Here is a 22125-nt window from a genome sequence, read left to right as displayed (position 1 = left end):
TTTCTATCTGGTTTCTATAATTTGTAGTAATAAGTATTTTGTAAAGGAAAAAGTCATGACATTAACAAAATCTTTGTTGCATCTATAATTAGAACTATTAAAAAACAATCACATTGATTAGTGCTTTAAATTTGTTATCTCTGGACATTTATGTTTAAGTACAGTATGTACAAAGTGTGGTTAATATTTACTTAATACCTGACGAGAATTTAGTTTTTAGGAAACTGATTAAATGAATGACATTTTCCCCTGCAATACCATGTTTATAATGCCTTTCTCTCTCTCTCTTTTTTTTTTTTTTTCACATTTCTAGCACATAACAGACCAACAAGGAAGATCCCCATTGAATATTTGTGAAGAAAACAAACAAAATAACTGGGAAGAAACTGTAAAACTGTTGAAGGAAGCCATTAATAAACCAGTAAGAATTATTTTCATAAATAGAGCCAAGCATAGTATTTATATTGATAAGTAATTTGAGAATCTGTGGCAAAAGCTGAAGCCTGGATAGTTGGATAGATTCTTATTTACAGCTTTTATAAAACCTCAGTGTTAAAAATTTCATGGTATTACATGTGTCATCCCTAACACTAGGACATTTATTTTTACACAGCAAAATGAAACTTCTAAAGTACTTAATCTAATTCCAATATAATCTCTGTAATTCATGTGCTAATTACAAATTCTTCATTGAGCCACATCCCTCTACTTAAGCCTTCTAAGCAACATTTTATATTTGTAAATACACCTATTCCTCATTTATCGACACGGTTAGGTTTCAAAGACCAGGTCATTATATGAAAATCAGCATTAGGCGAAAATGAAGAATCACCACATCAGATCACAAAATGGAGGATGACTACGTAACTGCCAAACCATTGAGAATCATGGCGCAGCCAAGCTGACACATAACCTTAATTTCTGTTTAGAGGCAATGGTTTGACAAGCATCCCTTTACCAGGAAAAGACAAATTTACATTGCTATAGAGCAGCATCTGGTAGGTTTTTGCAGTTTGGGTAAGGCTGGTTTGATAGATAAGAAAAAAACATTAAAATCAAAGAAGGGTATCTGTTGTTAATTTTCCTATTCAACAGTTTCTTTCCTTTACAGTGAAAAAACATTGAGAATACCACTACTCCCTAGGAAAGAAACTGGCCCAAAGTCTATTGCTTATAACTTTTACCTGCAAAATCTTCCATCACAGATTCTTTTCAGGACAAAGTATTGCCTCTACACATTTCTACAGTATGATTTGTGGCTCACTAGACTTACGAGGTACTTATCTAACAGAGGATTCAGTAAACAAATCTGTATAACCCACATGAAGACTTAACATTGTACATTAAAGATTCTAAAGCATCTTCCCAGAAGAGTTTGAAATTTAATATTTGGAAAAAAAAAAGCCACTTACCTTAGTTTCCCAAACTTAACCGTGGAGATCCAGAGAAGCACGTCTTAGAAAATCCAAATAATGGAAATAAAATGTTTTTTAAATATTGCCAGCAGATTCTCACTTGAAGCAATTTTTCTGATATTTTACATGTCAGAAATCTATAATAAAGCATATGAAGTTGAAAGTAAAGGATCTTGCTGATTTGGGGTAAATAATTGCTAAGCAAGTTGCATAATGTATTACCATTCTTTGTCCTAGTATGAAAAAGTTCGAATATACAGAATGGATGGATCATACCGTTCTGTTGAGCTGAAACATGGAAATAATACGACAGTTCAGCAGATTATGGAAGGAATGCGTCTTTCTCAAGAAACACAACAATATTTTACTATTTGGATCTGTTCAGAAAACCTTAGTAAGAAAGATTTTATTCTTTTGTACAGTGAAATCTGTGCGAGCTAGAACTCGGCAGTACTGCCTTATTTTTCTGGCTCTTGCAAGTTTTCCACCTTAGGGTGCAGTCTTACCATTTTTCTATTGCTTATTTTAGTGAAAAATATTTGAGTTTTCCTTCTCTGACAGGTTTTTGCCTTGTACAAGTCCTGCCTTTCGCAGATTTTTCTGTGTAAACCTAATTATGTCTTTTCAAGAGTTAGGAATATTAGAAGTTAAGCTATCTTTAAAACAAAAACCAGTAATAGGAACATTTACTGAGAAAATTTATTGGATCTCTTATTGGCAAATTGTCCAGAAGTGAGTGATGTCACAACCTTGATTTGGAAAAGTCAATAGGAAGAAGACAACTTTTTTTCATAAATTGAAATTTTAAAGGAGAACCAACAATTATTGACTAGGATATGTTGCCTAATATTTTAAAAAATTTCTTAGTAAAATAATGATTGATTCAAGGGCAGATACATTTTTTTTTAAATAATATTTTATTGTGTTTTCAGTGATGGTTTACACACCATTTTGGTTCCCATTCAACACAGATTTTTCAGTGACATTGATTACATTCTTCACAGTGGGTAAATGTTCTCAATATTTCTGTTCTGGTTATTCTGTTCCCATTAATCTTGTTTCTCTGCCCACTTACATTCTCATTTTTGTTTTAAAGTAATTACTGACTGTACTGTTTGGTCTCATTTAGATGATTTTTTTTAAAGGAGCACAGTACTCATGGTTGACATTCTTTATTTTGTGAGCCAATCTGTTACTTAGCTAGCTAAATGGTGACCTCAGGGGCTAGTTTTGATTCAGGGTTTAAAGAATACCGCAGGGCAATAGTTGCGGGGAGTCCTCCAGTCTCAGCCAGTGCAGTGAGTCTGTTTTGTTTTTAAAAGGAATTTGAGGTTCTGTTCCACATTTTTTCTCCCATTCTATCAGGGTCCATCTGTTGTGGCCCCGACCAGCAAAGGTAGATTTTAAAGAAGTTTTCAATTATTATTGTGCTTTTGAAAAAGTATAGTGATTTTTGACTTTTAACTCATGTTTGAAGTAATTTTTTTTCCATAGTGGCTATTATGGGTATTTCGTTATTGTTAATGTTGTTTTTCTTTTCTGTAAATTAGGGGAGGTTTTTGAATAATAAAAATATGACTACTGTTGGAGGGATATCTTTTAGTGGGGTATTGTACTGCTGGAGGCAGAATTTTTCTTCTGTTCCAAAAGAGAAGCTAGCCTTGCTGTAGGAACTGTTTCTGATGCTACAACATAACCACAGTGGATATTTATTTTGTATTATTATTTGTGCTCCTTTAGTTTGATGAATAGCTTATAAGTTAAGGAATCTCATATAGCTGGACCTTTAGGCAATGAACATGGCTCATTTGTTCTTTGTTCCTTATAAATTCAACATTTTATAAATTTACATGTAACAAAGTATGCCTAAAGCATTTTTTAAGTTTAAAAACCAAAACTTTCCTTCCCTGGTGCTGGCATTTGATTTGAATGCCATTAAATGCAGTGCTCTTACAACTTGTCTTTATTTCAGAGTTCACCTCCCCTCAAAGTTTACACAAATGTCTTTTTTCCTTATATTAGTTTTTTAGCAAACCTTTTTATTTAAAATCATCCTAATGTTGCTGTAGATTTGTCTCTCAAGACAAAATATTACAAGTGTATTAAGGATTTAATTGAGGTGTTATGATTGGTTATCTTAATGGTTTAAATGTATTGTTTTAAAACACCAGATTCCACTGATTGTATTATAATTAAATGGACTACAATGAAATTAAGGATTGTATATATGTTTGATAAATTTTATTTAACTATTATTCTTATGTTTCTTATATTCTTAAGAACAAAAGCAATTAACCTCAGATTTGGTGGTAGTAATGATTAAAATCAATGTTGATTTACATTCAGACCTTTAATTTATGTGTATTTAGTTCATAAGTGCAGATAGTTTAATACAAGGTTTCTGTGCATTGATATAATTGATTTATTTTTACATTATCATTTATAAAAGGAAAGATGTTTTTCAGGCCTTCAGCTGAAGCCTTATCATAAACCCTTGCAACATGTTCGTGACTGGCCGGAAATACTTGCCGAATTGACAAATTTGGATCCCCAAAGGGAAACACCACAGCTTTTCCTAAGAAGAGATGTGCGACTTCCCTTAGAAGTTGAAAAAAAGGTTTGCTTGGAAATCTTATTTATAGTCATTTACATGCACAGAATCTGTTAAGTTCTTACTGTAGGCACTAGAGGCAGAAAGAAAACCAACATTTACTGTGTTCTTGCTACACTAAGGGGTTTTACTTCTGTTTTCCTTTTCAATTCTCACACCCCATAGTAAGTAGTAGAGTTTGAGAAGTACTTGGTTAGTTTTGTCATTACCACCCCCATTGTGTTAAGAATACAAAAGAAATAGAGAAGCTATCCTGAAGAAAATTAGTAGTCAGACGGGGAGACAAATCATACAGAAGAAAAAAAAAAACAGAAAAGAAGCATAGTGCATTTGTATTCATACCACCTATATTATTAAGTGTCAGAGATATAGTTAATAAACAAGTAGTCAGATGTATAAGTTTTGAACAAGGAAAGAGACATGTTAGTGTTGGGGTGAACAGGAAAAACATTTTTGGTGGAGAAGATAATATGCAAACTGGGCATAAGGAAGTTATTCTCAACAGTCTGCAAGTAGCTCTTCTTAACTCAAGCACAAAGCTATGTAGATAGTAATAAAAAATGAGAATAGAATTTACATTTCATAAAAAGGATCTGATTGTCTGACAAGTATGTTTGGATTTTAACTACTGTAGATTTTAGAAGAAAGGTGAGATAATCCGATATATAGGATAGATGGGGCTGGAGAAAGAAATGGCAGTTGGCTTCCATAAAACTTTACAGCCTCAGAAGCCCTCTGGGGCAGTTCTACCCTGCCCTGTTGGGTCTCTGTGAGTCAGAATTGACTCGACGGCAGTGGGTTTTGGGTTAGGATAAATGGACAAGGAAAAAACCTGAGAGATTGCGACAAGATAATCTAGGTATCAAAGTGTAAATACAAAGGTAGCTGTGAAAATTGGAAAGAAAATAAGGCTCCCAAGTCTCATAACTTTGGTGAAGGGGGAAAAAAAAAATTCAGTGCATTCCCTGATTCTTTATCCAAGGGAATATCGAACAGTCAAAAAAACAAAAACTTATTGCCATAGAGTCGATTCTGACTCATAGCGACCCTATAGGACAGTATAGAACTGCCTCATACGATTTCCAAGGAGCGCCTGGTGGATTCAAACTGTTGATCTTTTGGTTAGCAGCCGTAGTTCTTAACCACTACACCACAAGCAAGGTGAAGCAAACTTCAGCTCATGAAAATTTCACCAGCCATGTCTTAACTTGGTAAAGCGTTTTTTACCTAACTATGTGTATTTTATATTGTCCCTCTTATATTAACAAAGAGAAGATGGATTTGATCCTTACAGCCAGACATACTGGGAGTTAGAGATTTGTATGAAGTTTACCAGAAACTAAGGTCTTAATTATTCATAAAAGATGTATTAGATACTTGAAATCTGCAGATAACTTAAGTATTCTCAGTCTGCCTTCCTTCTCTACCCAAGTAATCTTTTTTAAATTGACTGGTAGAGGAAAGGAACAGTAGTGACAATACTTGGATAGTAAATAAATTGCATAATTATACTATAAATAATAAAAAATGTGTGTAAATGAAAAGGAAAACAAGACTTAGTAAATTTTTCTCAAGGTAAATCAGAATGTCCTGATCATCTGGTAAAATATATATATTTTTTACTCATTATATAACTAAAAAATTCTAACATGTACCCTCTGAAAGATAGAAGAATTATGTTTATTGGTTAGTATCAAAAGCTTATTTAAAATGAAAACAGCTTGAATTCCTTAGAAAAGAATAGCTGTTGACTGATACTCATTGAACACACTATTAGGAATTACAACTGCTATTACCTGTTTGAACTCTTCAAAATCACTATTCAGTTTATATTAGAAAAATATGATTTCGTTCAGTCTTTTTCTTTACATTTTATTTAAAAATTTAAAACTCATAGGTACGTTACAAAAGTAATACAATTCACACCATGTACCAGTCATTAAAAAAAAAAAAATTAATGCACTAAATTGTTAATATTTTGGTATGTCTGCTTCGTTTTTTTCTCTTTGTGAACCATTTAAAAGTGAGTTGCAGATATCATGGCACTTCATGCCTACGTATTTCGGCATGCATCGCCTAAGAACAAGGACATACCTACATACCACATGCTATATTTTACCTAATAACATTAATATTTCTATAATGACATCTAATATCTGATCCAAGTTCAAATTTTCCTTAGCTGTTTCGGAAAGCCTTTAGCTCCAGTCATAGAATTTAGTCAAGTTTCACATATTGTATTTGGTCATCTCTTTAATCTCTTTTAATCTAAAATAGCCCCCCCACAATCATTTTTTTTTCATGAAATTGTTTCATTAGTATAAGGTAAGCTGTTTCAGTTATTTTATACTGTATAGAGTATTATAAGATAGAAAAAATAGTATCATTTTATCTAGTTTGTAAACGTCATTTTTACCATGAAGAGTTGGAATCATTGTGAATTATATTTGGAAATGCTTTAAGTAAATATTTATTTAGAAACTTTATAATTAATGATTACTTCCAAGTAGAAATATATTTTCTAGGCTAGCTTTTCTCAATCTTTGTTAATCTTATTTGGTAAAATGAAACTTTATAGTCTTAAAAACTTTAAGAAATGTATCTTATGTTCTCCTTTAATGTTATTTGAAGAAGCTAAGTATTTCTAAACAAATAAAAATGTTTGTTTTCAGCTTTTTAAACTACGTGTACTCTTATGAGAATTGACACATTTCCTTTTCTTTGAGATTCGTTACTATAATGTATGAAGCATAGGTAATAACAAAATGTTTCAGGAATATAAAGAATTTAGGTAAAATTGTACTAGAAATTATCCATATCCATAAACTGATGTTAATTTTGCTAGACTTTAAATGAGAGGTTAGCAGACTACAGCCTGTGGCCATATGTAGCCTGCTGCCTGTTTTTTTTTAGCTTCCAAACTAAAGATGGGTTTTTTATTCTTGCGATGTTTGAAAAAAAATAAAAAGAATATTAATATTTATGTCATGTGAAAAAATGTTATTTATCATCTATAAATAAAGTGTTATTGGAATACTGCCACACCTATGTATTATCTGTGATTGGTTGTATGTTACAATGGCAAAGTTAAGTAGTTATAACAGAGATTGTGTGGCTCACAAAACTTAAAATATTACTCTCTGGTCCTTCATAGAAAAAGTTTGCCAACGCTTGCTCTAAAGCAGTTAACAGCTCATTTATTTATGTACAAATATGTAGTTATTCTGCATTAGTCAATGACAGTTTGCACATTTGCAATAGGAAATTGTAGCCGAATAACCAAATGACACTTTTTTTTTTCAGATAGAAGACCCACTAGCGATTCTTATTCTCTTTGATGAAGCTAGATATAATTTATTGAAGGGCTTTTATACAGCTCCTGATGCTAAACTGATAACACTGGCAAGCCTACTGTTACAAATAGTTTATGGAAATTATGAGAGTAAGAAACACAAGCAAGGTTTCCTAAAGTGAGTATTTACTACAGCGTGTGATCTTGTGCATGCTCAGGATTCTGTTTAACCAAGAAAGTTTAAAACTGTTAAGAAATATTTGTAAATTGGTTTGGAATTAAATGAGAAAAGAAACTACTAGTAAACCATTCCTAAAGGTATCATGTCCTCAAAGTTATTTTTGAGTATGATATATTTACATTTTTTCTTTAATATAATCTTTCTTTACTATATGTTTAAGTTCACTAAAAGTTGACTTGAATAAGTAGTAGAAAAATATTATAAGGCAGATACACTTAGTAATCACATCATTAAAAAAACAGTTTTTATAGATCACCAGGTCTTTCTTCCTAATCTGTCTTAGTCCAGGAGCTCCACTGAAACCTGTTTACCATGGGTGACCCTGATGGTATTTAAAATACTGTGGCCTCAGTGTGGAAGACAGTGACAGTAAGAGAAAGGTTGTTAGATCGACAAACATGGAAGAGCTGGTAAAACACCCAGCTGCCTCCCAGGGGTGGGGAGAGGGGGCTGTAGTTCATCTCCAAGATGGCTGCTGTCCATCCTTCCTTTTCCATATACACATTATTCCCTCATCAAAAAGTGGTATCTATTCCTCTCCTCTGCTTGCGTCTGGCCCTTCCTTAGTGACTGGTTCGACCTATAAAATATAGTGGAAGCGATGCACAGGATTTCTAAGGCAAGATCCTAAGAACCTTACAGCTTCTGCCTGGGCCTCTTGGGACTCTTGCTCTTGGGGCCCTGAGCCACCATGTAAGATGACCAACCCCCCTGAGGCTGCTATGCAGTGAGGAAGCCCAAGTGGACTTCCAGCCATTCAGGTCATCTGAGCTGCAGCCACAGACATCATGGAGCAGAGCTGAGCCATTCCCCCGTGCCTTGTGCAAATTCCTGACCCACAGAACTATGAGATATGGTAACAACAAATTGTCGTTTTAAAACACACACACACACACACAAACTAGTCTTTATGTTCAGTCCTTGAGAGAAAACACAGAGGTTTTAGCACAACTAAAGTTGTTTATTACGATTTTCAAGTTTTAAAAATATTCTGTGGTTATTGAAAGAAGAAACATTTTTCTAAATTGATGTTAGAGTTGTGGCTTTTGGCTTAAAATATTACATTTTTCAGCTTAAGATTCATATTACATACTTAAAACCATTTGTGACATAACGATAATTGTACTTTAGTTACTAAAAATGATTTAGTTAAAGTATGTTGGCATGTGTACTTACAGTGAAGAAAATCTAAAATCCATCGTACCCATCACTAAATTGAAAAGTAAGGCACCTCACTGGACAAACCGAATACTTCATGAATATAAGGTAAGCTGTTTAATAGAAATAAAAAGGCATCTCACAGCCTAGTTGAAAGTTCGTTAGTGTTATTAATTTGTCTTAAACATATATTTATACACATATATTAAGGTTATAGTCCTGAAATTAAAAATAGATCTTCCAGTTCACATGCCTGAAACTGAAAGTAACAAAGATATTTTTATTTTTAATAATTTTTTTCTGGCAACATTTACTGGGTACTTCTATATGTTGGATTCATTGAAAACCCTATGGAGTGCAGTTCTACTCTGAAACACTTGGGGTCACCATGAGTCAGAATTGACTTGATGGCAGTGAGTTTGGCTTTGGTTTGGTGGTAGGGGCTAGAGATAAGAAAAAGATAAAATAATACTGTCACGACCATGAGGCACTTAAAACCTAAAAGAATAGATAGCAACAATATTTTTAGATTTCAGTATTTTTTTCACCCCCAGTATTAAGATCTCAAAAGAAAAAGTACTCTTGGGATAATGTTAGTCAGTTTTATTCTTCTTTAGGGGCAGCTTTGATTTTGAAAAATTGCGTAGTTGACCTATTTGTGTTATAAAACACATTCTTCTCCCTCTCAAATCTCTTATATTTTACTTTATTTGTATTTAGAATCTTAGTACAAGTGAAGGTGTCAGTAAAGAAATGCATCATCTTCAACGCATGTTCTTACAGAACTGTTGGGAAATTCCTACATATGGAGCAGCATTTTTTACAGGACAGATATTTACAAAGGCAAGCCCTAGCAATCATAAAGTCATTCCTGTGTACGTAGGAGTGAATATAAAAGGACTTCATCTCCTCAACATGGAAACTAAGGTAGATTTTAAGCTTTTCAACCAGTACATCATTTAGTATCTAAAATAACATTGTTCGCTACGTGAAAATCTAAAAATGGAATATATACAAGATTATTCATTGTAACTTCATTTATAATAGGAAAATATTGGGGGGGACTAAATGACTATCAGTAGGGGTTAACATATTAATTGTTCTACATTTCTATATTAGAATATCTTGCAGCCATATTAAAGAATAAACTCTTGTGTATAGAATGATATTCAAGATATATTTAGTGAAAAAGCAAGTTGCTGAACCATATGTAATATGCTGCCTTTCATGTGAAAATGGGGGAAAGGATGAAAAATCTCTTAAAGCCTTTAGAAAAGGGGGCTAGTAGGAACAGGAGTAGGAGGGAGACTTTTCACTATATGCCATTTTATTGTGGTAAGAATATATATAACAAAACAATTGCCAATTCAGTAATTTTTTAAAAATTGTGGTTTACATGAAAGTTTACATAGCAAATTAGTTTCTCATTAAAGTTAATACACAAATTGCTCTATGATATTAGTTGCCAACCCAATGATGTATCAACACTATGCCCTTCTCCACCTCAGGTTCCCTGATTACATTCATAGTTTCCTTGTCTCTTCCTGCCTTCTCAACTGCTTTCGGGCTGTTGTGCCCATTAGCCTCCTATACTTGATTGAACTTTGACACACGTCACTCATGTGTGTTATTGTTGGCCCTATAGACCTGTCTAATCTTTGGCTGAAGGGTGAACCTCAGGAGTGACTTTAGTACTGAGCTAAAGGTGTCTCCAGTCTCTGTCAGACCAGCAATCTGGGTCTTTTTGTGTGTGTGTGTGTGGTTGGTTGGTGGGTGGGTGTGTGTGAGTGTGAATTTTGTTCCACATTTTTTTCCCACTCTGTCCAGGGCCCTCTATTTTGATCCTTGCTGGGGGCAGTTAGCGGTAGTAACCAGGCACCATGTAGTTGTTGTGGACTCAGTCTGGTGGAGGTTGTGGCAGTTGTGGTCTGTTAGTCCTTTGGACTAATCTTTCCCTTCTGTCTTTGGTCTTCTTCATTCTCCTTTTTTCTAGCTGGGATGGGACCAGTAAATGTATCTTAGATAGCGATTCACAGGCTTTTAAGACCTTGGTTGCTATTCACTACAGTCAGATGTAGAACATTATCTTTATAGACTATGTTATGCCAGTTGAGCTAGATGTCCCCCAAGACCGTGGTCCCCAGCCCTGAACCCAGTAGCTTGGTCTCTCAGGTGTTTGGATGTGTCTGAGAAGCTCCTATAACTTTGCCCTGGTCAAATTGTGCAGATTTCTCCAGTGTTGTGTACTGTCTTACCTTTCACCCAAGTTACCACTTATCTACTATCTAGTGTTTTTCCCTTCCCACCCCTCTCCTCTCTTGTAACTGTCAAAGATTGTTTATTTCTGTGTGGAAACATTTTCATGTTTTTTTATAATAGTGGTCTGATTTGTCCTTTTATGATTGACTTATTTCACTCAGCATAATGCCCTTCAGATTCATCCATATTATTAGATGTTTTGTAGATTCATTATTGTTCTTATTGTTGCGTTGTATTCCATTTTGTGTGTGTACCATAGGTTGTTTATCCATTCATCTGTTGATGGGCACTTAGGTTGTTGCCATCTTTTTGCTATTGTGAATAATGCTGCAGTGAACGTGGGTGTACATATGTCTATTTGTGTGATAGCTCTTATGTCTCCAGGATATATTCCTAGGAGTGGGAATGCTGGATTGTATGGTATTTCTATTTCTAGTTTTTTAAGGAAGCGCCATATTGTTTTCCAAAACGATTGTACCATTTTGCTTTCCTGCCTGCATTGTGTAAGAGTTCCAGTCTCCCTGCAACCTCTCCAATATTTGTTATTTTCTGTTTTTTGGATTCATGCCAGTAATGTTGGGGTGAGATGGTATCTCTTGCTGATTTGCATTTCTCTGATGGCTAGTGGGAGCCCCGGTGGTGCAGTGGTTAAGAGTTCAGCTGCCAACCAAAAGGTCAGCAGTTCGAATCCACCAGCTGCTCCTTGGAAACCCTGTGGGACAGTCCTACTCTGTCCTGTGGGGCTGTTATGAGTCGTAATTGATTTGATGGCAGTGGGTTTGGTTTTTTTTTTTTCCATGGCTAGTAATCGTGAGCGTTTCTTCATAGGTCTCCTAGTCACCTGAATGTCTTCTCTGGTGAAGTGTCTGTTCATATCCTTTGCCCATTTTTTAGTTGGATTATTTATCTTTTTTATTGTAGAGGTATAGGATTGATTGTCCTATAGATTAGACCTTTGTTGGATTTGTCATAGCCAAAAATTTTTTCCCAGTTTGTAGGTTCTCTTTTTACTCTTTTGGTGAAGTCTTTGATGAGCATAAGGGTTTAATTTTTAGGAGATCCCATTTATCTATCATCTTCTAGTGTTTGTGTATTGTTAATTATGGCTTGTATGCTGTCTATGCCGTATATCAGGGCCTGTAGTGTTGACCCTATTTTTTCTTCCATGGTCTTTATAATTTTTGGTTTTACATTTAGGTCTTTGATCCATTTTCAGTTCACCAGTTTTTACATGTGTAATTCAGTGACATTGATTATGTTCATCATATTATGCAACCATTAACAACTTAAAATTTAACTGTGTAAATATATTACAGATTTTGAAAAATTAAAAAAAGGAAGACACTGAACTAGATATTTTAGTGTTTAATGGTAAGAATGGTTTCTGGATAGTATTTTTCCTACTCAAGGCAAGATGAAAATAGTTTTAATAGAAAATGATAAGCAAATGATCCAAAGGCAGGCTGTCATAACAGACCTCCAGAAATCAAGTTCCAGGTCAATTACTGAAGTTAGTCCCTATCCAGCCCATGTCCCTACATATTCTCTATTCCATCCACTAGTATATCTAACCACATGGTAAAATAGCCATTTCCCATTAGGAAGCTCCCAAGTTATTATGAAATGATTAAACTATGATGGGTATACTTTAAGAAGTTTGTGATTCAACAGAGAATCCCTGATGGAGCAGGAGATCAGTGGGATGCAGATCTTAAATTCTTGTAAAAAGACCAGGGATAATGGTCTGACTGAAACTGGAGGGACCCTGATGGTCATGGTCCCCAGACCCTTTGATAGCCCAAGATTGGAACCATTCCCAAAACCAACTCTACAGACAGAGGGATTGGCCTGGACTATAAGATAGACAGTGATGCTGGCGGCAAAGTATATGAGGATGGAAAATTAGAAAATGAATTAGGCCTACCTCTAATTTGGCAGGAGCACTAGCCGCGACACATAGGCTCCTTTCACTGAAATATCTCCCCAGCACTGTGATCTAGCAGAACAAGACTTCTTCTATAGCCAAGGTCTGAACAACTGGGAAGGCTGTCATGACATCACCTGAATCTTGTCTTCAACAACTGAGTAACCTCAGTTCTTTCATCTGTTACTCACTAGACATGGTTTCTAAAAACTTCATAAACTTCATAATCGTAATCACGCTTGAGTGCAGTCACTGTTCCCCCTGCAGGATGGTGTGCCCAGAATTTTATTACAGTGCTTAAAGTAAGGTATGACTACTTTCCACTGCCATCAAGTTGATTACAACTCATAGGGACCCCATAGGGTTTCCAAAGCTGTAAATCTCTACAAAAGCAGACTGCCACATCTTTTCTCCCACAGAGTCACTGGTGGTTTCAAACTGCCAACCTTTCAGTTAGCAGTCAAGCACTTTAACCACTGCATCACCAGCAGAGTGCAAAAAGAAAGATGATTATTCCATGAAAAGCTTTCCACACCATGGGCCTAAGGCAAATAATTTTTGAGCACTTTTATGGATGTAACTCAATGCAGCCTTAAAAAATAAAAAGAATTGGTTTCATATTTGAAGATGAGGGCCTTATCAGACTACTCAGTGATTTTTGCTAAGCTAGGACAAAATTAAGTAAACAATTTTAACTCCATTAGAACTAATATAAATTATTATTGTCTGTAAATATTCATATGCTGGAAACAGATTAATTTGTGTTACAGAGTTCAATAGGGTTAAAAAAAGAAGAAACTGGAAAAGAAAATACAGACAAAAACAGAGGGTTGGGGGCCATGGTCTCAGGGGACATGTAGCTCAATTGACATAGTTTATAAGGAAAATGTTCTCCATTCTCCTTTGTTGAGTAGCGTCTGGGGTCTTAAAAGCTTGTGAGCGACCATCTAAGATAATCCACTGGTCTCGCCTCTTCGCAAGCAAGGGAGGATGAAGAAAATCAAAGACACAAGGGAAAGATTAGTCCAAAGGACTAATGGAGCACAACTACCACAGCCTTCACCAGACTGAGTCCAGCACAACTAGATGGTGCCCGGCTACCACCATTGACTGCTCTGACAGGGATCACAGTAGAGGGTCCTGGACAGAGCTGGGAGAAAAATGTAGAACAAAATTCAAACTCACAAAAAAAGACCAGATTTACTGGTCTGACAGAAACTGGCGAAACCCCAAGAGCATGGCTCCTGGATACCCTTTTAACTCAGTACTGAAATCATTCTTGAGGTTCACCCTTCAGCCAAAGATTAGACAGGCCTATGAAACAGACAGTAACACATGTTCAACCATGTATACGAGACTAAATGGGCATACCAGCCCAGTGGCAAAGATGAGAGGCATGAGGGGATAGGAAAGCTAGATGAATGGAAAGGGGAACTCAAGGTCGAGAAAGGGAAAGTGTTGACATGTCACAGGATTGGCAACCAGTGTTACAAAACAATGTGTGTATTGTTTAATGAGAAACTAATTTGTTCTGTAAACTTTCACCTAAAGCACAAAATATATATGTATGTATTTTCAACACACAAAATAAGCTGCTGCTTATTAGCTTGTAACCACTTTTCTATTTCTGTTGCACAAAGCTTGTTAAATGAAGAAGATATGGCCCTCACCATTTCAGGAAAATTTTCCTCTGCCGTTTGAGAGCGTTTTACACCAACATCTACACTTTTACAAACCCTTCTTCATAGAACTGGATGGCAATGCTATGGATGTGATGCTGAGCCTCTTCTCTATTTTATGTTTCACATTTGATAGATAGTATTCCAAGCTTCGGCAACAATAACACGTTTCCTATATTATCTGAATGATGGTTTGGCAATATCATAATATTTCATATTATGAATCATATTCTAGTCTAGGAGTTGACTAAGTCAGATAGCAGTAGCAGGCAGAAGGATTATAGCAGTATTAATTAATACTGCTTTTTCAGGATAAAATATTCAATTTCTAGAAATATAAATAGAAATGCTATCCTTGGGTATATAAAAAGATGATTGAGCCCAAAGGTAAAGATGTTTTCTGTCCAGCTAAACATTATCTTGTGCTCTGTAAGCCATTGATAAATTTATGGTACCCTTCAAAACTCTAAGATGATGACATTTTCCAGTCATCAAAGGAGAACAGTTAGCTTGTCCGCAGTTGTCATAGGTTCAATAGGATCTGCTAGGGTTGAATTTGATAGAGTTTGCTAAAATAAATACTTTTATCTGCAAAAATATCTTCAATAGCATGTAAAACTCTTCATGGGATGCATTAGTTTGGCCCTTTGTAGGTCTCACCTCCTAATGAGAGCTGCTTTTTCCTCCTGGAGCAGACTGATCACTCAAAACCACCATGTGGATTTTTTGGCTTGTTTTCATTATTGTGGGCTTCTCACGAATTTCATCCTCACTGCACATTATCCTTTAAAAAAATTTTTTTTAATGTATGAATTCAGTGCTTTTGTTGAAAATCTGACCTCCATGTAATAGAGGACTTGCCAAACCACAGATACAGTTTTGAGGCGGTATTAATGGACACTGACTCTGGATTAAATTTCAAGTGACTGACACAAAATATAGCAGTTTAAGGTTCCTATGATACCTTGAATAGATTTTTCAGACTGTACCTTGGTAAGTGGCTCTTTTAGCATATCCTATCTATGAAGTTATATTTTACAATACGAACGTAGATAGCTGTTTTTCAAACGAGGTATCAGTCTCCTCATTATTTATAATGTACATTCCTGTAAACTAATTAAAATGTGTTTACCCTCACTTTAAAAATGCCCTAAGCCATTATCTTTTTGACATACCATTAGTTTACTATTTACATTCAGTATTATAAGAACTCCAATAATGGAGAGCTGATGTTTCTAAACATATATTTTAAAGGTCCACATGCACACATTCTTTGTGTATGTATATACAAGGAATACATATAATAGGGCAAGAAAATGCAAGTTACTGCTAAGAGAGAATTATTATTAAAAATAATTAAAAGGATATATTGAGTGGCTACTTAAATATGGAGTTATATTAGCATGGGTTACTCTAATACTAGTTTTTAATTAGTCCCTCTGTTCTTCTGTTGATTTTATAAAGACTATATTATTAATTTTAAAATTGTGTTTATTTTTACAATCAGTATATCAGTATACTCATTTTTAGTGAGATAACATTGCCTAAGTGTATCAGTATATCAGTATACTTATTTTTAGTTGCCTAAGTCAACATGTTACCTGTTACATAAATTTCAGATCTGAAACTATTATGTGAATTTTCAAAAGAAAGGTAGTAGATAAATTAAGTTTGTTTTTAACATGGAGGAAATAAAAACGTGCAGTACATTCAATTTTCCTGAAAGCTACTGATAAAATAAGCATCTTTAAAATTTTTCTCAATCTGATACAAAAAACATCATTGTTCAAGGCAGTGTCCTAAGAGTCTACCCTCTACATGGTTCTGTGCTGCAGGCTGTGTGAGGTTAGAGTGTGAGCACTTTGAATACCTGCTGCTGTCGAGTTCATTTCAACTCGGGGGAAAGCTATAAAGCAGAGTAGGACTGCCGGTAGGGTTCCCACATCTTTCTCCTGAGGAGCGGCTGGTGGATTGAAACCACTAACCTTTCGGTTAGCAGCTGAGTGCGTTATTGCACCACCAGGGCTCATTATTATTATAATGTTCAAAACCGTTATGTTTAGGTCTGATTAGGTAAGCATAGATACCAGTGAGAGAAGATAGATGTTTTTAATAGATGTTTCAGTAATGACTTCTAATTATGTTGCAGGCTTTACTCATCAGTCTTAAGTATGGTTGTTTTATGTGGCAATTGGGAGATGCCGATACATGTTTTCAGATCCATAGTATGGAAAATAAGATGAGCTTTATAGTACACACAAAACAGGTAAATACTTACCAGTTATTTTGAACCTCTGTTGTGTTAGTAAAATTTTTTTTAAAGGGACATAATAAATATTACATTAAATTAAGATAATCTAAAACCAAGGAAAAGAGGCAGACCTTACTTAAGCAAGCAAAACCAAAAACTTATCTAAATTTATTTGTTTTATAACAACTAAACTTTTTTTTTTTTTCCCTGCCATTTCATTAAATTTGGTTAGTATTCCCTGTCTCTTCTATCACGGTATCAGGCAGTCTTCCCGTCTCCTCGGTCAGTATCCTGTCTGAGCCACTAGCTGTGCCCAGCATGTCACTTCTTAAATCCCTTCAAAAGCCTGAGTAAAGATACTCCTTCTATACTGTTTCTTGACAAGCTGCCTTCTAGTAAGAAAGTTCCCTTTCAGATTTATAGGAAACTGCCCACTGCTGTGTATATCCTTTATATATTCTGACCTGTTTCATTTGTGTTATTAATATATATTTTACCTTGTAGGCTGGTCTCGTGGTAAAACTGTTAATGAAGCTAAATGGACAGTTAATGCCCACCGAAAGAAATTTATGAAAGGAAAAAAGCTGATACTTAAGCCGCCATATTTTGTGATGCAGATTTTTTTCCATGAAAGATTTCTTAATATATTGCTTTTAACAAGACATTTAATTTCTTGTAAAATATATGTATACTGTTACATTGTACAGAATCTGTACTTATGTTTGGTGTGTAATATACCAATTAGTTTTATATAATATCCTTATAAGCTAGTCTGACTTTTGAGAGAAACACAAAAAAGTGTAGATTGATAGCCTATATAATCTTAGACAAAATAATAAGCTTTATAAACAGCTATTTTCAGTAAATAGTAAAGATTTTGGAGTGGAATACAATAAAATGAAAATAAGCTTTTGGTATAACTTGGCGTTTTATTTTAAAATATACTGAAAGTGAACATGATTTGAATAAAGAAAATGCATTTTCTACACTTAAACCATGTATCACCATTATTTGAAAATGTTTTTCTGTAATCTAAAAGAACATTTCTCAACATGTTTTTAAAAACCTGTCTTAAAATGTATATCTAGTGTAAGGTAGTTTTTCTCAAAGTATAGTTCCCAAACTCCCTACATCATAATTACCTTGGGTGCCTGATAAAAATGAGGATTTCAGAGACTCAGACATGTTCAGTCAGTCTCTAAAAGCAGGACCTGGGAATCTTAAGTTTTGGGTTTTTTTTTGTTGTTCCTATTGAGATAATTTCAGACCCAGTAAGGAATTTGGATTATTAATGTTAAATAAATGACACAAAATTGCCTGGCACACAAGCACACAGATGCATAGACACAGATTAAAGACAATCTCTGGATATTGCATTTATTAAGTATATGTTGTGTTTTTATCAGTTGGCTTAATCGTTTCTATTACCTTTACATTGTATAAGGTAGATTATAAAGTAGATCTGCTTGTTTTTTGTAGGGGAATAACGATATCATAGTTGAGGAACTAATTTGATTAATCTGGTGTTTAATAAGTTTAGAAACTGAGTCTTTCCAAGCTACTATACTGATTTGTTCTAAAGAAGTTCAGAGATACAATATGCATGTTTAAAGTTGTCCTACAAATTACAGATAGCTTTTACATACCATTATTTACTCTTCACATTAATTTCTATCTATTTTTAATTGTGCTGTAAACCAAAAAACCAAACCTGTTGGCTGTTGAGTTGATTCTGACTTACAGCAACTCTGTAGGACAGGGTAGAACTACCCCATAGGGTTTCTAAGGAACGGTTGTGGATTTGAACTGCCACCCTTTTGGTTAGCAGCTGAGCTCTTAACCGCTGTGTCTCCAGGCCTCCAGTGGTGCTATGTCTGAGCCTTATTAAGATTACATGTTAAGTAAGGCTAACAAGAAAGCCTGATTTATCTTTAATTCTGTGTTAGGCACTTTTGATTCAACCTAGACCATGCCCTGTTCTGTTTTATCCATTCCAGTGGCCTTAACTGTTACTAAATACCCTGATAACTCTCAAACCAAAAATTTCAGCCTCAACCTCTTTTAAGCTCTAGGCCTTAATTTCCAATTTCCTGTTATTCTAGCTCCACCTAAATCACCTTCAAGGAACTTGAGCTTCATCATAGCTGGAACCACTGTTTGTTCCCTCTACTTGCCCTATTCTGTCCTTCCACTTGCATTCTCTTTGGTAATAGCATCATCAAACTGCATCCAGTTGCTTAGCCTGTAAATCTTGGAGTGGTCTTCAGCTTCTCCCACTTCTCTTACCCCATACATTCCATTGGTCAAGTCCTGTCAAACGTCTTGTGAGTTTTTTCCCATTGCATTCCTTCCTGTTTGCGCAGCAGCTATCTAGTTCAAGTCCTCGCCATTTATTCCTGGGCTTACAGTAGTTTCCTACCCTAGACTCAGGTTCTATATCCAGCCATGCTTGTGCCAAGTTAACTTTCTTATAGATCTGGTTACTTATCACCCTATGAAAACCTTTCATGGTTCCTCACTACATGTAGAATTAAATCCCAGTTTCTTAGTATTGAATACAAGGCCCTTAATACTCTATGTTAGCCTTTTCATTCAGGTTAATGTCTTACTACTTCTCCCACACTCATCCTATGCACTAATCCTGGCTCTGCAGTCAAAGTATCCCATGTGATTTTGATGCACAGCTAGAGTTTAGAACTGTTGTTCTAACCAATTTTAGCTAGGAGAGACAGTTGAATGCTTTTCCTTACATAGCATAGTGAGGATGCATTGATACCACATTCTACAACTCCCTGCTCCATAATTGAGTGTGCCCACCTGGAGTTATATGGTATGGCAGCCCTGTAGGCGAGAGAAGACTACTAGAGTAGTAAATCCATTAACGGTTTTAAAACAAGTAATGTGAAAAAGTCCATTTTCAAAGTTGGTATTGAAATAAAAATAATTGATAACCATCTGTCAGACCATAACAAACCAGAAATAAACAATAACAGGGAAATTCAAATAGCTTTTGTTGAATTCCTAATAGGCAATATTAGGATAAAAGATAACTATTCGCCTTTTTTATCATTCTTTGAATAATTTGAGTGTATTTTATGTGCCAAGGACCCAGTGGTAAGAAAAATAACATTCCTGCTTTCAGGGAACAAAATGAGGGAGACATCAAATGCTCGTAAAAATATATAATGATAAACTAATAAGTGGGTGAAGAGAAAGTAAAATGTACTGAGTGTAATGAGAGAAATTTCATCTAGTCAGAGAAGCCAAGAGAGGCTTCCCTGAGGAAGTAATGCTTGAGCTGGCATCTGACGGGGAAGGAAGACAGGGTGAAATATTTCAGTCCTAAAAACAATTCGGAAGAACTGATGAGGGAAATTACAATTTTCTCATGCTTAGCTAAGAAATAAATTCGAACAGTGGTTCATCCAGATATCTATGAATGAATTTCCACTGTAGAAATAAGACCAGACTAGCTAACGCTGCACATGGTGAATCTAGAAAAACTTAATGAAGAACCACATCTTGTAAGATTTAAAATGGGCCCTAGTAAAATTAGACTTGATAGAAATATTCAAACAAAATAGAACTGACAGGCTAAAACTGCCTACAGTTGAACAGATTTAATAGAATTGCATCTATAATATTTAGATTTAAATTTGATCCTGTGAAATTCTTTGGGAGTAATAGGTAAAATTTGATGTGTGCAAAAATATGATTAATGACCCAATTTGCTTATAATTTACATAGAAAAGACACTTGCAATGAAAATAATTTCAGTAAAATAAAAACAAAAATGTATACTGTTTTGCTGTACTGTGTAGAAAACTGATCAAGAAATTAAATTGGCTTGAGTGCATGCATGTGAGAAAATACTTTGGAAACAAAAGTCAGTCTCTCTTGGTATGATTCTCTTTCAATGTTTGTGTTTATAAACAAAGTCAGAATGCCTCTAGGGTCATATTTGTTATTTGGACAGGGATGGGTAGGTAGGCAGACTGAAAAGGCCTGAAAGCTGAGAGGGAGCAAGCCCTGGGGGTTCTTAAAGAAGGCCAGAGTGCTTGAGGCAAAGAAATATCCTTCAGACTTCTTAGGGTCTAGCGGGATCAATTTGGATACATTTGTGCTAATTTCTATGTTAGAAGGAAGCATGCGATTCATGCAACAGCACCCAGGATGGACTGGATTTGAGACTTATCTCCCGCACCCTGAATTAAATAATAATAGCTAATACTTAAAATAGTGCTTACTACGTGCCTGACATTGTTCGAACACACGTTTACATATATTAATTCCTTTAATCTTTACAACAGTAACTATGAGGCAGAAAAACCAAAAACCAAACCCAGTGCCGTCGAGTTGATTCCAGATACTATTATTCACTTTTTACAGATAATAAAACTGAGAGCATTAAAGTAACTAGCTGTCTTAGGCTGGGTTTTCTAGAGAAGCAAAACCAGTAAAGCATGTAAATATAGAGATTTATGTCAAGGAAATGGCTCACACAGTTGTAGAGGCTGGAAAGTCCCAATTCCCTGGTTGAGGCTGGAGGCTTCTCTCGACTCACGGAGCTACAGGGGCTGGTGGACCCAAGATCAGCAGGTCAGACAGGAGGGCTATGACTCACAGGCTGAGGAGACCAACAAATCCCAAGATCAGCAGGCAAGATGGCAGATGAGCTGCTAGCTCAAGTCACAAGAACTAGAGGTCAGATGAACAGGAGCCAGCTGCAGGATCCAGAGCGAGCAAGAGCCCACGAGCCTTGCCAGAAAGTCCACCTATATAGGATGCAGTGCACACACCCAAGGAAACTCCCTTTCAACTGGATGCAGTCCACACACCCAAGGAAACTCCCTTTCAACTGATTCACAGCAGATCCCATCATGGAAGTTATCACATTATATCAGATCTCATCATGATGTTGGTCACATCCTATACGACTGCCAGATTACATCATAACTCCCAAACCACTGAGGATCACGGCCCAACCAAGTCGACGCACAACCTTAATGATCACACTAGCCAAAGATAACGCGGCTAATAAGTAGTAGATCTGAGATTCACATCCAGGCATATGGCTCCAGAGTATAAGTGGATTAGAAATGATGTATGATTGTAATAAAAATATGTAGATATATTTAAGTTTTCTATCTTTTATAAAGTCTAGGAGCCAAACATTTACAGTGATGTAAATGTTTTCGTTTCATATATTGACTGATTTTGAATACAATATATATGAAGAGAATACATTACTTGTCCAAGGTCAACGATTGTAAGTGCAGAGTCAGCATTCAAAAT

The 22125-nt window shown here is 35.3% G+C and overlaps 2 protein-coding genes across 3 annotated transcripts in view; both read left to right on the top strand.

The window, feature by feature from the left end:
- Positions 1-17750, top strand: part of KRIT1 (KRIT1 ankyrin repeat containing) — a 41361-nt gene extending 23611 nt beyond the window's left edge. For both annotated transcript variants that reach the window (XM_010587272.3, XM_003407151.4), the window contains exons 10-17: positions 314-421; positions 1653-1809; positions 3881-4032; positions 7330-7496; positions 8738-8825; positions 9438-9644; positions 16729-16845; positions 17335-17750. In XM_010587272.3, coding sequence (XP_010585574.1) covers positions 314-421; positions 1653-1809; positions 3881-4032; positions 7330-7496; positions 8738-8825; positions 9438-9644; positions 16729-16845; positions 17335-17403 — 1065 coding nt within the window. In that variant the 3' untranslated portion in view covers positions 17404-17750. The remainder of the gene's footprint in view (positions 1-313; positions 422-1652; positions 1810-3880; positions 4033-7329; positions 7497-8737; positions 8826-9437; positions 9645-16728; positions 16846-17334) is intronic.
- Positions 9537-22125, top strand: part of LRRD1 (leucine rich repeats and death domain containing 1) — a 64260-nt gene continuing 51671 nt past the window's right edge. The window contains 1 exon segment of the mRNA XM_003407153.3: positions 9537-9644. The gene's annotated coding sequence lies outside the window, so the exon portion shown is untranslated.

The sequence above is a fragment of the Loxodonta africana genome, chromosome 8 (genome assembly GCF_030014295.1).
Source record: "Loxodonta africana isolate mLoxAfr1 chromosome 8, mLoxAfr1.hap2, whole genome shotgun sequence".
NCBI classification, from domain to species: Eukaryota; Metazoa; Chordata; class Mammalia; order Proboscidea; family Elephantidae; genus Loxodonta; species Loxodonta africana.
Note: the sequence above shows the minus strand (reverse complement) of the source record. Positions and strands in the feature narration are given on the sequence as shown.